Source organism: Hemiscyllium ocellatum, chromosome 31, assembly GCF_020745735.1.
Source record: "Hemiscyllium ocellatum isolate sHemOce1 chromosome 31, sHemOce1.pat.X.cur, whole genome shotgun sequence".
Taxonomy (NCBI): Eukaryota; Metazoa; Chordata; class Chondrichthyes; order Orectolobiformes; family Hemiscylliidae; genus Hemiscyllium; species Hemiscyllium ocellatum.
The window spans coordinates 2,753,394-2,766,601 of record NC_083431.1 but is presented as its reverse complement, the minus strand read 5'-3'; the positions used below and the strand labels follow the sequence as shown (position 1 = coordinate 2,766,601).

The window sequence follows — 13,208 nt, the reverse complement described above, 5'->3', positions numbered from 1 at the left end:
TCTCTCTCTCTCGCGTTCTCTCTCTCTCGCGTTCTCTCTCTCTCGCGTTCTCTCTCTCTCGCGTTCTCTCTCTCGCGTTCTCTCTCTCGTTCTCGCGTTCTCTCGCGCTCTCGCGCTCCCGTTCTCGCGCTCTCGCTCTCTCGCTCTCTCTCGCTCTTGCGCTCTCGTTCTCTCGCTCTCTCTCGCTCTCGTTTTCTCTCTCTCTCTCTCTCGCTCTCGTTCTCTCTCTCGCGCTCTCGTTCTCTCTCTCTCGCGCTCTCGTTCTCTCTCGCGCTCTCGTTCTCTCTCTCGCGCGCTCTCGTTCTTGCGCTGTCGTTCTCGCGCTCTCTCTCGCGCTGTCGTTCTCGCGCTCTCGTTCTCGCGCTCTCTCTCGCGCTCTCGTTCTCTCGCTCTCTCTCGCGCTCTCGTTCTCTCGCTCTCTCTCGCGCTCTCGTTCTCTCGCTCTCTCTCGCGCTCTCGTTCTCTCGCTCTCTCTCGCGCTCTCGTTCTCTCGCTCTCTCTCGCGCTCTCGTTCTCGCGCTCTCGTTCTCGCGCTCTCGTTCTCGCGCTCTCTCTCGCGCTCTCGTTCTCTCGCGCTCTCGTTCTCTCGCGCTCTCGTTCTCTCGCGCTCTCGTTCTCTCGCGCTCTCGTTCTCTCGCGCTCTCATTCTCTCGCTCTCTCTCGCGCTCTCGTTCTCTCGCTCTCTCGTTCTCTCGCGCTCTCGTTCTCTCGCGCTCTCGTTCTCTCGCGCTCTCGTTCTCTCGCACTCTCGCTCTCGCACTCTCGTTCTCTCGCTCTCGCACTCTCGTTCTCTCGCTCTCTCTCGCTCTCGTTCTCTCTCGCTCTCTCTCGCTCTCGTTCTCTCTCGCTCTCTCTCGCTCTCGTTCTCTCTCTCTTGCGCTCTCGTTCTCTCGCTCTCGTTCTCTCTCGCGCTCTCTGTACCATCCTCACAGATATTTATTCTGTAATTTCCAGGCAATGTGTGAGTCTGGCAATGGGATTCTGCAGCAGTGCTTCGAGCGGGGAGAACTGGATGACAAGAAGAGACCAGAAACAGTAAGCAGCTGAGAAACAGTGACCCTCGAGGGGGAGGTGTGCCAGTTCCCCACCCCCCCCCGCTAAAACCCCACCCCCCACCCCCACCCTCGTGCCAAACCAACACCTTTCACCCCCTGACTTTCTAAAGTGCCCGAAGCTCAGTCCCAGAGTTAGCTCCCCTCTGGATCACTCCTGTGTGGGCAGCCTGGGGATGGGACAGCGCGGGCTCCCTCTACACGGGACGGGGATGGGACAGCGTGGGCTCCCTCTACACGGGACGGGGATGGGACAGCACGGGCTCCCTCTACACGGGACGGGGATGGGACAGCGCGGGCTCCCTCTACACGGAACTAGGATGGGACAGCGCGGGCTCCCTCTACACGGGACGGGGATGGGACAGCGCGGGCTCCCTCTACACGGAACTAGGATGGGACAGCGCGGGCTCCCTCTACACGGGACGGGGATGGGACAGCGCGGGCTCCCTCTACACGGGACGGGGATGGGACAGCGCGGGCTCCCTCTACATGGGACGGGGATGGGACAGCGCGGGCTCCCTCTACACGGAACTAGGATGGGACAGTGCGGGCTCCCTCTACACGGGACGGGGATGGGACAGTGCGGGCTCCCTCTACACGGGACGGGGATGGGACAGTGCGGGCTCCCTCTACACGGGACGGGGATTGGGACAGTGCAGGCTCCCTCTACACGGGACGGGGGGGTGGGACAGCATGGGCTCCCTCTACACGGGATGGGGGTGGGACAGCGCGGGCTCCCTCTACACGGGACTGGGATGGGACAGTGCGGGCTCCCTCTACACGGGACGGGGATTGGGACAGTGCAGGCTCCCTCTACACGGGACGGGGGTGGGACAGCGCGGGCTCCCTCTACACGGGACGGGGATGGGACAGCGCGGGCTCCCTCTACACGGGACGGGGATGGGACAGTGCGGGCTCCCTCTACACGGGACGGGGGTGGGACAGCGCGGGCTCCTTCTACACGGGATGGGGATGGGGCAGTGCGGGCTCCCTCTACACGGGACGGGGATGGGACAGTGCGGGCTCCCTCTACACGGGACGGGGATGGGACAGTGCGGGTGTGGTTGGGTGTGAGGGTGGTGAACATGGCTGTTTCCTTCCCAGCTCATGTTGTTCTCACGGTTAACTGACGGGGTGAGGGGCGGGGTCTCGGGGTGAGGGGCGGGGTCTCAGGGTGAGGGGCAGGGTGTTGGGGTGAATGGTGTCCCACCATCTCCACTGTGTTGTGAATTAGCTCAACAATGAATGAGACTGCTATGTCCATTTCCGCGGTCACCTTCCTCTCTCTGCTATCTATCCGTTCATAAATGGAATCAGAGCAATGTCTCTGAAATCCCATTTCGCCATCAGCTGTTCAGGTCATGGAGTTATCACGCAGCTACAGTGGTTGATCTCAATCATGACTCTTCAATAGGTCAGTCCTGAGATGGATCAAAGTGAGTGAAAGAGAGGGGTAGAGGGAGATACTAACTCTGTTGCCTGTCAGGTTTCACTCACTGCGCCCTCTCTCTCCAGTTACTCCACCCCTGGGCCCTATCCCGATCCGATCTGTTCACTAAGCCTGAGCTGTGCCAGTGTTGGTAAAGCTATTAGTTTGTTTGAGGCCAGTCATTGGCTGGTTCCCAGTATCCCTTAGTGATGACCAGGAGCTTACCTGGGAGATCTCCACCGTATCAGTAACATATTAAAAACTAAATGAACTGTGGATGCTGGAAATCAGGAACCAAAACAGAAATTGCAGGAAAAGCTCAGCGTTTCTGACAGCATCTGTGGAGAGAAATCAGTTAATGTTTCGGCTCCAAACCATGAACTCTGATTTCTCTTCACAGATGCTGCCAGATCTGCTGAGCTTTTCCAATAATTTCTGTTTTTATTCAAAGTTTAAAAATCACACAACACTAGGTTATGGTCCAACAGGTTTAATTGGAACCGCTGTTTGAGGAGCAGCGCTCTGAAAGCTAATGCTTCCAAATAAACCTGTTGGAGTTTAACCTGGTGTTGTGCGATTTTTAACTTGGTACATCCCAGTCCAACACCAGTACCTCCACACCATGTTTTTGTTCAGTGATGTTGTGTTTTCCTGGTTGACGTACCTTCTCTGTTTCCTTCGACACAGGCAGCAACTCAGTTCAAGACCAGCCTGGCAAAGCTCATGGAGATCCTCATGTCGAAGGAACCTTCATATGTGCGCTGTATCAAACCCAATGACGCGAAGCAATCAGGTACATCTCCTATTGTCTCTGTGTTCCACTCTCCCCTTCCAGCTCCACCCCATCTCCCCTTTCTCCATGCCTCCCTACACCTGTACAATAGCAATGGGCACTCGAAGGCCACTAACCACATCTTCAGAGTTAGAAGTGAACTTCAAAGTAAAGGATCCTGGAAATGGGAGGTGTGCAGACTGTGACACGTGGGCTTGTGTTTGAAATTGCTACCGTTCCCCGTGATGATGAGTGAGTTTTTCCCTCTCTCCAGGAAGGTTTGATGAAGTTCTGATCAGACACCAAGTCAAGTATCTGGGTCTCCTGGAGAACCTGCGAGTGCGGAGAGCTGGGTTTGCCTATCGGAGAAAATATGAAATCTTCCTGCAAAGGTATGTGGAACATGGGAAATGTGTATTTCACAAGTGACAGAAAATGACCAGAACCTCCAAGTAGTGGGTTTGACTGCACAAGCCAACATTTATTTCCTGACCCGAACTGAACTTCAACTGCATGAGTTGTGGTGCTGCATTGCTGTGGGTCTCTGGTTACATGTAGGCCAGACCAGCTTACAATGGCACATTTCCTTTGCAGTCTTCAGGTCGTTACTGAGACAGGTAGGGCCATAGCGTCACACAGCATGGAAGGCTTCCTAAAACTGATCTTCTCCCATTTGCCTGCATTTGGCCCATATCCCTCTCAACTTGTCCTATTCATGTACCTGCCCACATGTCTTTTAACTGTACCTACATCCAACACTTTGTTCCATACGCACACCACTCTGTGTGTGAAAAAGATCCCCCTCAGGTCCCTTTTCAATCTTTCTCCTCTCACCTTAAACCCCTACCCTCTGGTTTTCCCTGTAAAACTAAAGTACATGGGATTAAAATGAGTATTGGAGAAACTCAGCAGGTCTGGCAGCATCTGTGAAGAGAGAAACCGCGTGAATGTTTTGAGTTTGGGACCTCACCATCTCCCCTGACCATTGGTTAGTCGCTGCGTTTGGAGAACGGAACCTGAGCATCACTGACAAAAGTCAGATTTTGTCAAAGTTCATCATCTTCCTGTCATCAGGACAATTACAGGAATGCCATTGTAAGGAGACAACTTACCATTTATGTGAGAGGACATGATGATTGGTGCATCTGGATAGGTGTGAGGCGATGCACTTGGGCAGGACCTTGGTGTGCATGTTCACCGGTCTCTTAAGGGAGTGGGACAGGTGGAGAAGGTGGTTTAGGCAGTATATGGGATACTTGTCTTTATTAGCCGAGAGCAGGGGGATTATGCCGGGACTTTATAAACCATCAGGTAGGTCACAGCGAGAGTATTGTGCGCAGCACTGGAACCCACCTTATAGGAAGAATGTGATTGCACAAGAGAGGGGGCAGGGGAGATGTTACCCCCCAGGATGGAGGGGGTGGGGGCATGGGGAGATGTTACCTCCCAGGATGGAGGGGGTGGGGGCATGGGGAGATGTTACCCCCCAGGATGGAGGGGGTGGGGGCATGGGGAGATGTTACCCCCCCAGGATGGAGGGGGTGGGGGCATGGGGAGATGTTACCTCCCCTCCCCGGGCTGGAGGGGGTGTAGGGGGAGATGTTACCCCCCAGGATTGAGGGGGTGTAGGGGGAGATGTTACCCCCCCCCAGGATGGAGGGGGTGTAGGGGGAGATGTTATCCCCCAGGATGGAGGGGGTGTAGGGGGAGATGTTAACCCCCAGGATGGAGGGGGTAGGGGCAGGGGGAGATGTTACCCCCCTCCCCGGGCTGGAGGGGGTGGGAGCAGGGGGAGATGTTACCCCCCCCCTCCCCGGGCTGGAGGGGGTGGGAGCAGGGGGAGATGTAAACTCCCGGAATGGAGGGGGTGTAGGGGGAGATGTTACCCCCCAGGATGGAGGGGGTGTAGGGGGAGACGTTACCCCCCCCAGGATGGAGGGGGTGTAGGGGGAGACGTTACCCCCCCCAGGATGGAGGGGGTGTAGGGGGAGATGTTACCCCCCAGGATGGAGGGGGTGGGGGCAGGGGGAGATGTTACCCCCCCTCCCCGGGCTGGAGGGGGTGGGAGCAGGGGGAGATGTAACCTCCCGGGATGGAGGGGGTGTAGGGGGAGACGTTACCCTCCGAGATTGGAGGGTTTGGCTGTGAAGAGAGATGGGACAGACTGGGGTTGTTTTCCTTGTCTGAGGGGGGGGCCTGCTTGAGAGGTACGAAGATATGAAGGGAGTTGACAGGAAGGAAGTTTTCCCCTTGGTGGAGGGATCAGTGACTAGGAACGCCGATTCGGGGGAAACAGCAGAAGGTAAAGGGGCGATGTGAGGAGAATGTGTTCTTCCACCCAGTGAGTCGTGGGACTGTGGAACGGGAAGGGGGGTGGATGGGTGGTGTTCTGGGCTGAAAATCTGATCATATTGAAGAAGTATTTTGGTCCCCCTTTGGGATGCCAAGGCAGACAGAGCTATGGAGCAAGAGCACGGAAATGAGGCTCAGAGTTTGCTGCTCGTTCTTGACTGACACAGGCTCAATGGGCTGAAGGGCCTTTCTCTGTGCTATCAGTCAGGGAGGCAATGGCCTCCTGGTATTATCACAAGATTGTCAACCCAGAGACCCCGGAAAAGTTCTGACAACCTGGGTTCAAATCCTTCCAAAGCAGAAGGTGGGACTTGAGTTCAATAAAAATATCTGGAATTTTGTCTAACGATGACCACGAATCATTGCTGGAAAAACCCACCTGGTTCACTAATGCCCTTTACAGAAGGAAATGTGCCATCCTTTCCCGGTCTGGCTTCCATTTGCTTCCGGACCCACAGCTATGTGGTTGACTCTTACCTACCTTCTGGGTAATTAGGGACGGGCAATTAATATTGGGCCAGCCAGTGACGCCCTCATCCTGTGAAGGAATGACAAAAATCTCAATGATTCCATTTATTCTGGCATTTATTATGACAATGCTTTGAAAAATTGAAGTTCAGTTACCAAACATTTAGCTTCTCCCAGGAAATGCTACATTTTCCCTTTAAAGTGGAATTTTTGTAAATGGGGTCCTGATGAGTATAAGATGTAAAGACTCGATAAAATGTTTTTCAGCAATATTCTGGTAGCATGGAGTAAACGTACTCTGTACCTAACTCCAGTCCTGCCCTGGCCCTGGGAGTGTTTGATGGGGACAGTGTAGAGGGAGCTTTACTCTGTATCTAACTCCATGCTGTCCCTGTCCTGGGAGTGTTTAATGAGGGGACAGTGTAGAGGGACTTTACTCTGTATCTAACCCCGTGCTGTCCCTGTCCTGGGAGTGTTTGGTGGGGATGGTATGCAATGATTGTTATTCTCTGTACAGACAGTTCCAGTTCTGACTCGCTGTATCACAGACAGCTCCAAGTGAGCCAGACCAAAGCTGTGGTACAGAATTGACCGAGTTTAGATGGTGGGGATTAAAAAGTGCTTCCTTTTTCAGGCTGTAGTACTACTGAACACTCCTCTCTGGCCCTAGGTACAAATCTCTCTGTTCGGAAACCTGGCCCAATTGGAGAGGTCCGCCTTCCGAAGGAGTGGCGACTTTGGTGCAACATCTTGGATACAAACCGGAAGATTACAAGCTGGGCAGGTACGTTACACTCCTGTCAGTCAGCTGACCAGAGGGGCAATTGTTCGAAATAAACTCCATCGTTTAGCAAGGCGTTCACTGCCTGGGAGAACTGTATCCCAGTGAGAGTCAGCCCCTTCAGGAACTGTATCCCAGTGAGAGACAGCCCCTTCAGGAACTATATCCCAGTGAGAGACAGCCCCTTCAGGAACTGTATCCATGTGAGAGACAGCACCTTCAGGAACTGTATCCCAGGGAGAGACAGCCCCTTCAGGAACTGTATCCCAGTGAGAGACAGCCCCTTCAGGAACTGTATCCCTGTGAGAGTCAGCACCTTCAGGAACTGTATCCCAGTGAGAGTCAGCCCCTTCAGGAACTGTTCTCCAGGTCTGTCCCCAGTACATGTCTGTCAGAATAGTAACAATCTGAAGTGTTGTGAACTGTGCTGGACCCCCTCAGTTTGGATCTAGTATTGGAGGATGGTCATCGTTGGAGCAGGTGTTGGTTGAACGCAGATGCTCCTCTGATGATGTCTTCGATGTGGATGGATGTTAATTAATCCTGAATACTGGGTTATGATGGTATCATATTCAAAAAACACAGTGCGCAGATTCCTCAGGAACAAACCACGACAAGCAGACCAAACACAGCCCGAAACCCTAACCACCTTACCGTACATCAAAGAAGTCTCAGTAATGACAGCCAGACTACTAAGATCCCTCGGAATCCTAGTAGCACACAAACCCACCAACACTCTCAAACAAAAACTAACAAACTTAAAAGACCCAGTACAACCCACGACAAAACCAATGTCATCTACAAAATTCCATGCAAGGACTGCCACAGACACTACGTAGGACAAACAGGAAGAAAGTTAGCCACCAGGATACACGAACACCAGCTAGCCGCAAAAAGACACGACCCTCTCTCCCTCGTAGCCCTACACACGGATGAAAAAAACCACCATTTCGACTGGGACAACACATCTATCCTGGGACAGGCTAAGCAAAGACATGCCAGAGAATTCCTAGAGGCCTGGCACTCTAACCACAATGCCATAAACAAACACATAGACCTAGATGCCATCTATCAACCCCTCAGAAAACGAACAGGAAATGACATCACCACAAACCCCAGGAACCCCATCCAGGAGAAAGATATAAATAGAAAGCAGGAGACAACAGCTTCGCTTCACTTGGAGGTCGCCACTGATGATGTTACCGAGCCAGGTAATGAAACGTCTGGATATCAAACCTACAGCTCAGCGAGCAAACCTACACCCTAAACCTCAACCTGAGCTACAAACCTTGCGGTATCCATCCCACTGTATCCCTGAGGCACAGCAGGGAATTCTTTCCAAAAAACACCTCTTGAGTCCCGGTTGGTTTTGTGGCCTGTTATTGGGGATGTGGGGTGTTGCTGTGAGTGGGGAGCTGCACTATACCACAAAGATTTCTGCCTCCGCTACATAATGAACTCTTCGTCTGATTTTCCTCCTTTTTTTTAGGACAAAGATTTTTATCCGTTTCCCAAAGACCCTGTTTGCCACTGAAGATGCTTTTGAGCTTCAAAAACACACGATCGGTACGTGTCCTGGGAGTATTCTAGAAATGATGCCAGGGTATGATAGGAATTGAAGAGGGGGCCTGAGGGTCTGGTCTGTATCGAGTTTTGGGTGATGCATTTACTGACGTGTTGATTCAGCTCAGCATCTGTTTGAGCCTGAGCCTGAGCAATGTTTCCATTGCTGGGCTTTATATTGGGAGATGGTTGGAGATCGGGGTGTGGACCTTTAAGAATGCAGATGTGTTTACTAAATTCTTGTCTTTTAGCCACTAAGATCCAGGCAGAGTGGCGAGGATTCCACCAACGACAGAAGTACCAAAAGATACGATCATCAGGTAAACAATTCATTCACCAAACTAAGGAATTAAACTGATAAGTAACATCATCATCATCATCAGGCACCAGTAAAAATGCTATAAATCCCCCAGTGTAAGTTAGTGTGTGCGCGCGTGTGTGTGTGTGTGTGTGTGTGTGAGTGTGTGTGTGTGTGTGTATAAAAGGCTCCAGTGTGAGTGTGTGTAAAAGCTGGCTTGAGTGAAATTCCCGTTTGCTGTTGTCTGTTGTTGGTATCCCTAGTGAAGGCAGGCTGACAGCGGTCACTGCGTGACCAGCAGCTGGCCTGAGATTCTTGTGTTTTCTGCTGTGACATAGTTTTGGTCTTGTTGTTTCTGAAGCAATCACCATCCAGTCGTGGTGGAGAGGGGAATTGGGCCGTAAGATTGCCAGGCGTCGCAAAAATGCAGCTCTGACCATTCGCCGGTGAGTGACCTGTCAGTCCACCCTCACACACGACGTGCCATCTTAAATTGGTTGTTATTGTATCTGTTAGTAAACAGAGGATTGTTCAGAAAGTGCTGTCTAATCAGAGAATAATTCTTTTCCCTCGTGGGACTTGGGCGTTGCTGGCTAGCTGGTATTTATGGTCTATCCCGAGCTGTCCTTGAACTGAGTGACTTGCTAGACCATTTCAGAGAGACGTTAAGAGTCGACTCTGTTGCTGTGGGTCTGGAGTCACATATAGGCCAGACTAGGTAAGCATGGTAGATTCCTTCCCTAAAGGACATTAGTGGACCAGGTAGGGTTTTCTGACAATCAACAATGGTTTCATGGTCATTGTTAGACTCTTAACATTAGATGTTAGTTTTACTGAATTCAAATTATACCATCTACTGTGCTGAGATTCAAGCCCAGGTCCCTAGAACTGTTTGGGTGAGTTCCCGGATTAATAGTCCAGTGATAATACCTCTATCACATCGAAGAGTTAATGTTTTGAGTCTTCGAAGTGTGGACTGGTTGAGTACACTGTCCATCGCAAACACTGAAATAATCAATTTCGGATCCAATTTGTTCTGTTCTGTAGCAGTGATCTGAGAGCCTCTGTGTCTATTTGACTCTGTAGTTGTGGGCAACAGATTGGGAGGCAAGGCCAGGGGAGCTTGATACAGGAGCTGTAGTTGGTCCCTAGTATTGACACTGGACTCTGTGTGCCAGCCTGCTGTACCCTCTTCGCTAATACGATGAGAATGAGCTTTTGCCTGTTTCTCCCTCAGGTTTATCAAGGGCTTCATTTACAGACACAAACCACGCTGCCCAGAAAATGAGTACTTCTTGGATTACGTCAGATACTCGTTCCTGATGAAGCTGAAACGCAATTTGCCAAAGAATGTTCTGGACAAGTCCTGGCCTGTCCCACCCCCAGCACTCTCTGAGGTAAAGCTGACATGTTCTGAGATGTCTGTGATTGTATATTTGAACACCAGCAGGTTACTCAGTCCCTGCCAGCCACATCACAGCAGCTCATATCCTTTTCTTGCCTTGGTTTCATAACCCTCTAACAAACAAAAAAACCCACAAATTTCAAAATTAAAATGGTCACTTAGCCCCAGCTGTTTTGGTGAGGAGCTAGATTTGTTGTACTTCTTTTAATGTCTCCCCCCTGTCCCTGTGTTGCCCCACCATCCTCCCCACCACCCAAAGCTTTTCTGTGCTGATTCCTCCAATGACCAGGGACTGAGCTTTAATAACGGAATATGTCCATCAGTTTATCGGGGGGTGGGGGGGGGGGGTGGGGGGTGCTGAGGCTCAGAATGGTCCAGTTATAAAACTGACAACTTTAGTAAAAATACAATTCCTTACACATTCAGCAGTGATCTCGTTTCATTGACTGTAAAGCACTTTGGGATGGAAGGTGTAATGTGTCAGGTGCTATAACAATGCAGATCTTTCTTCAACCATATGCTCCAATATTGTGTTCCAGGCCTCCGAACTGCTCAGAGATCTGAATATGCGGAACATGGTGCAGTCCTACTGCAAGAGGATTACTCCGGAGTGGAAACAGCAGGTAGAGAACGAGGCAGGATTATTCTCACGAGAATGTTCTGAACTCAGACTTGCCCAACCAACTGTCAAATGTGAAGCTGCCTTTGGTCCTGAGATTATCAGGATGTGAACGATGCTGGCAAGGCCAGCATTAACTCCTTGTCTCTAGTTGTATTGTTTTCAACCACTTTATCATTCCCAGGGAATTTAATGTAAGAATAAGGAGTAGGATTAGGTCGTCTGGCCCTTCGAGTCTGCTCTGCCATGGCTGGTCAGCTCATGGACTCAGCTCCACTTACCCATGCTCACACCATAACCCTTAACCCCTTAACCCCTTAACCCTTAACCCCTTTATACAGTCATAGAGATGTACAGCATGGAAACAGACCTTTCGGTCCAACCTGTCCTTGCCGACCAGATATCCCAACCCAATCTAGTCCCACCTGCCAGCACCCGGCCCATATCCCTCCAAACCCTTCCTATTCATATACCCATCCAAATGCCTCTTAAATGTTGCAATTGTACCAGCCTCCATCACTTCCTCTGGCAGATCCTTCCATACACGTACCACCCTCTGCGTGAAAAAGTTGCCCCTTAACTCTCTTTTATGTCTTTCCCCTCTCACCCTAAACCTATGCCCTCTAGTTCTGGACTCCCTGACTCCAGGGAAAAGACTTTGTCTATTTATCCTATCCATGCCCCTCATGATCTTATAAACCTCAATAATGTCACCCCTCAGCCTCCGATGCTCCAGGAAAAACAGCCCCAGCCTGGTCAACCTCTCCCGATAGCTCAAATCCTCCAACCCTGGCAACATCCTTGTAAATCTTTTCTGAATCTTTCAAGTTTCACAACATTACTGTTCAAAATAATTAGTTGCAAGTGTCTTGGCCAGTGTGGGTGGTCTGTCCGGTTTCATTCCCTTCAGCAAACTTTGCAGTGGTTTTGATCTGATTGAGCAGCGTGCTGGCCATTTCACAGGGTGGTTAGCAGTCAGCCACATTCCCGTAGGCCTGAATCACGTAGGTCAGGCCAGGCCAGGATGGTAGCTTTCCCTTTCTGAAAGGACATCAGTAAACCAGATGGGTTTTATCATAATTAATTATTTCCTGATCATCATTAAATTAGCTTTTCAAATTTATTATTTGTTAATTGAATGCAAATTCCATCATCGATGATGGAAGGGTAGGATTTGAATTCTGCTCCTGGAGCATTACCCTAGGTCTCTGGATTACCAGCCCTGACCCAGTCTATCCACCACAGTCACTTCCCTTCCCTCATAGAACTGATTGCTTGGACCTTTACAACAATCAGACAGCAGTCACCACTGACATTTCCAATGTTTTTTTCAGTGGAACTAACCCTGTGCCTGTTAATGTGGTGATAGAAACCTGGGAGCAGAAGGCCATTCAGCCCCTTGAGACTGCTCCGTTGTTCAATGTGATCATGGCTGACGGTCAAGCTCAATACACAATGCTGCCCCCTTGCTGATCTCCCATGATGCCTTAGTCACAAGCTAACCCACCTCCTCCTTAAAAACACAATGTTTTAGCTTCAGCAGCTTTCTGTGGCAGTGATCTCTACAGGCTCAATGCTCTCTGGCTGAAAGCATGTTTGTAGAGGGAGTCCATTTGGCCCCTCAAGCCTACCCTGGTGGGATTTGAACTCTGGTTTAATGATCCAGGAACACATCCATGATCAGGAAACATGCTGCTCACAGGCACCATCTGGTGGTCATCCACAGAGCTGCAGTGGCATCAGACGCAATCCTCAACAACAGAAATAGAAATTGCTGGAAAAGCTCAACAGATCTGGCAGCATCTGTGATCAAAGTTTAGATTAGATTCCCTACGGTATGAAAACAGGCCCTTCGGCTCAACAAGTCCACACCGACCCTCCGAAGAGTAATCCACTCAGACCTATTCCCCTACTCTATATTTACTCTGTATTTACTAATGCCCCTAACCCACACATCCCTGAGCATGGCCAATTCACCTGAACTGCACATCTTTGGACCATGGGAGGAAACCGGAGCACCCAGAGGGAACCCACGCAGACACGGGGAGAATGTGCAAACTCCACACAGTCGCCTGAGACTGGAATCGACCCCAGGTCCCTGATGCTGTAAGGTAGCAGTGCTAACCAGAGCCACCGTGCTGCCATGTTTTGAGTTGAGTGACCCTTCCTCAGAATACCACAGTACAGGAAAAGGCCATTCGCTCCCTTGAGCTTAAATCCCCATTCACTTAAATGATAGTTAACCTACAGCATGTACACCTGAGTTACATTCACATTAATATCCCTGCCACACATCAGTCTCTCAATGTCACATTTGTATTTCCCCTTTGACCCCTGATGTTTGGTTTGTAGACAGTGTGAAACCCTCCCCCTGGTTCGCACCCACCTCCCTACCCCACCCCCCAGCCTCTCCTGTGGGAGGGAATAGTTTCTCTCTGTCGACCTTCGTGAGTAACTGACTTCCCTGTG

The 13,208-nt window shown here is 50.9% G+C and overlaps 1 protein-coding gene across 2 annotated transcripts in view; it reads left to right on the top strand.

Moving 5' to 3' along the window:
• Positions 1-13,208, top strand: part of LOC132830518 (unconventional myosin-Ic-like) — a 151,133-nt gene that overhangs the window by 123,247 nt on the left and 14,678 nt on the right. For both annotated transcript variants that reach the window (XM_060848282.1, XM_060848281.1), the window contains exons 17-25: positions 955-1,035; positions 3,169-3,274; positions 3,528-3,645; positions 6,744-6,857; positions 8,344-8,420; positions 8,669-8,737; positions 9,077-9,161; positions 9,953-10,112; positions 10,660-10,743. In XM_060848282.1, the coding sequence (XP_060704265.1) occupies positions 955-1,035; positions 3,169-3,274; positions 3,528-3,645; positions 6,744-6,857; positions 8,344-8,420; positions 8,669-8,737; positions 9,077-9,161; positions 9,953-10,112; positions 10,660-10,743 (894 nt within the window). The remainder of the gene's footprint in view (positions 1-954; positions 1,036-3,168; positions 3,275-3,527; positions 3,646-6,743; positions 6,858-8,343; positions 8,421-8,668; positions 8,738-9,076; positions 9,162-9,952; positions 10,113-10,659; positions 10,744-13,208) is intronic.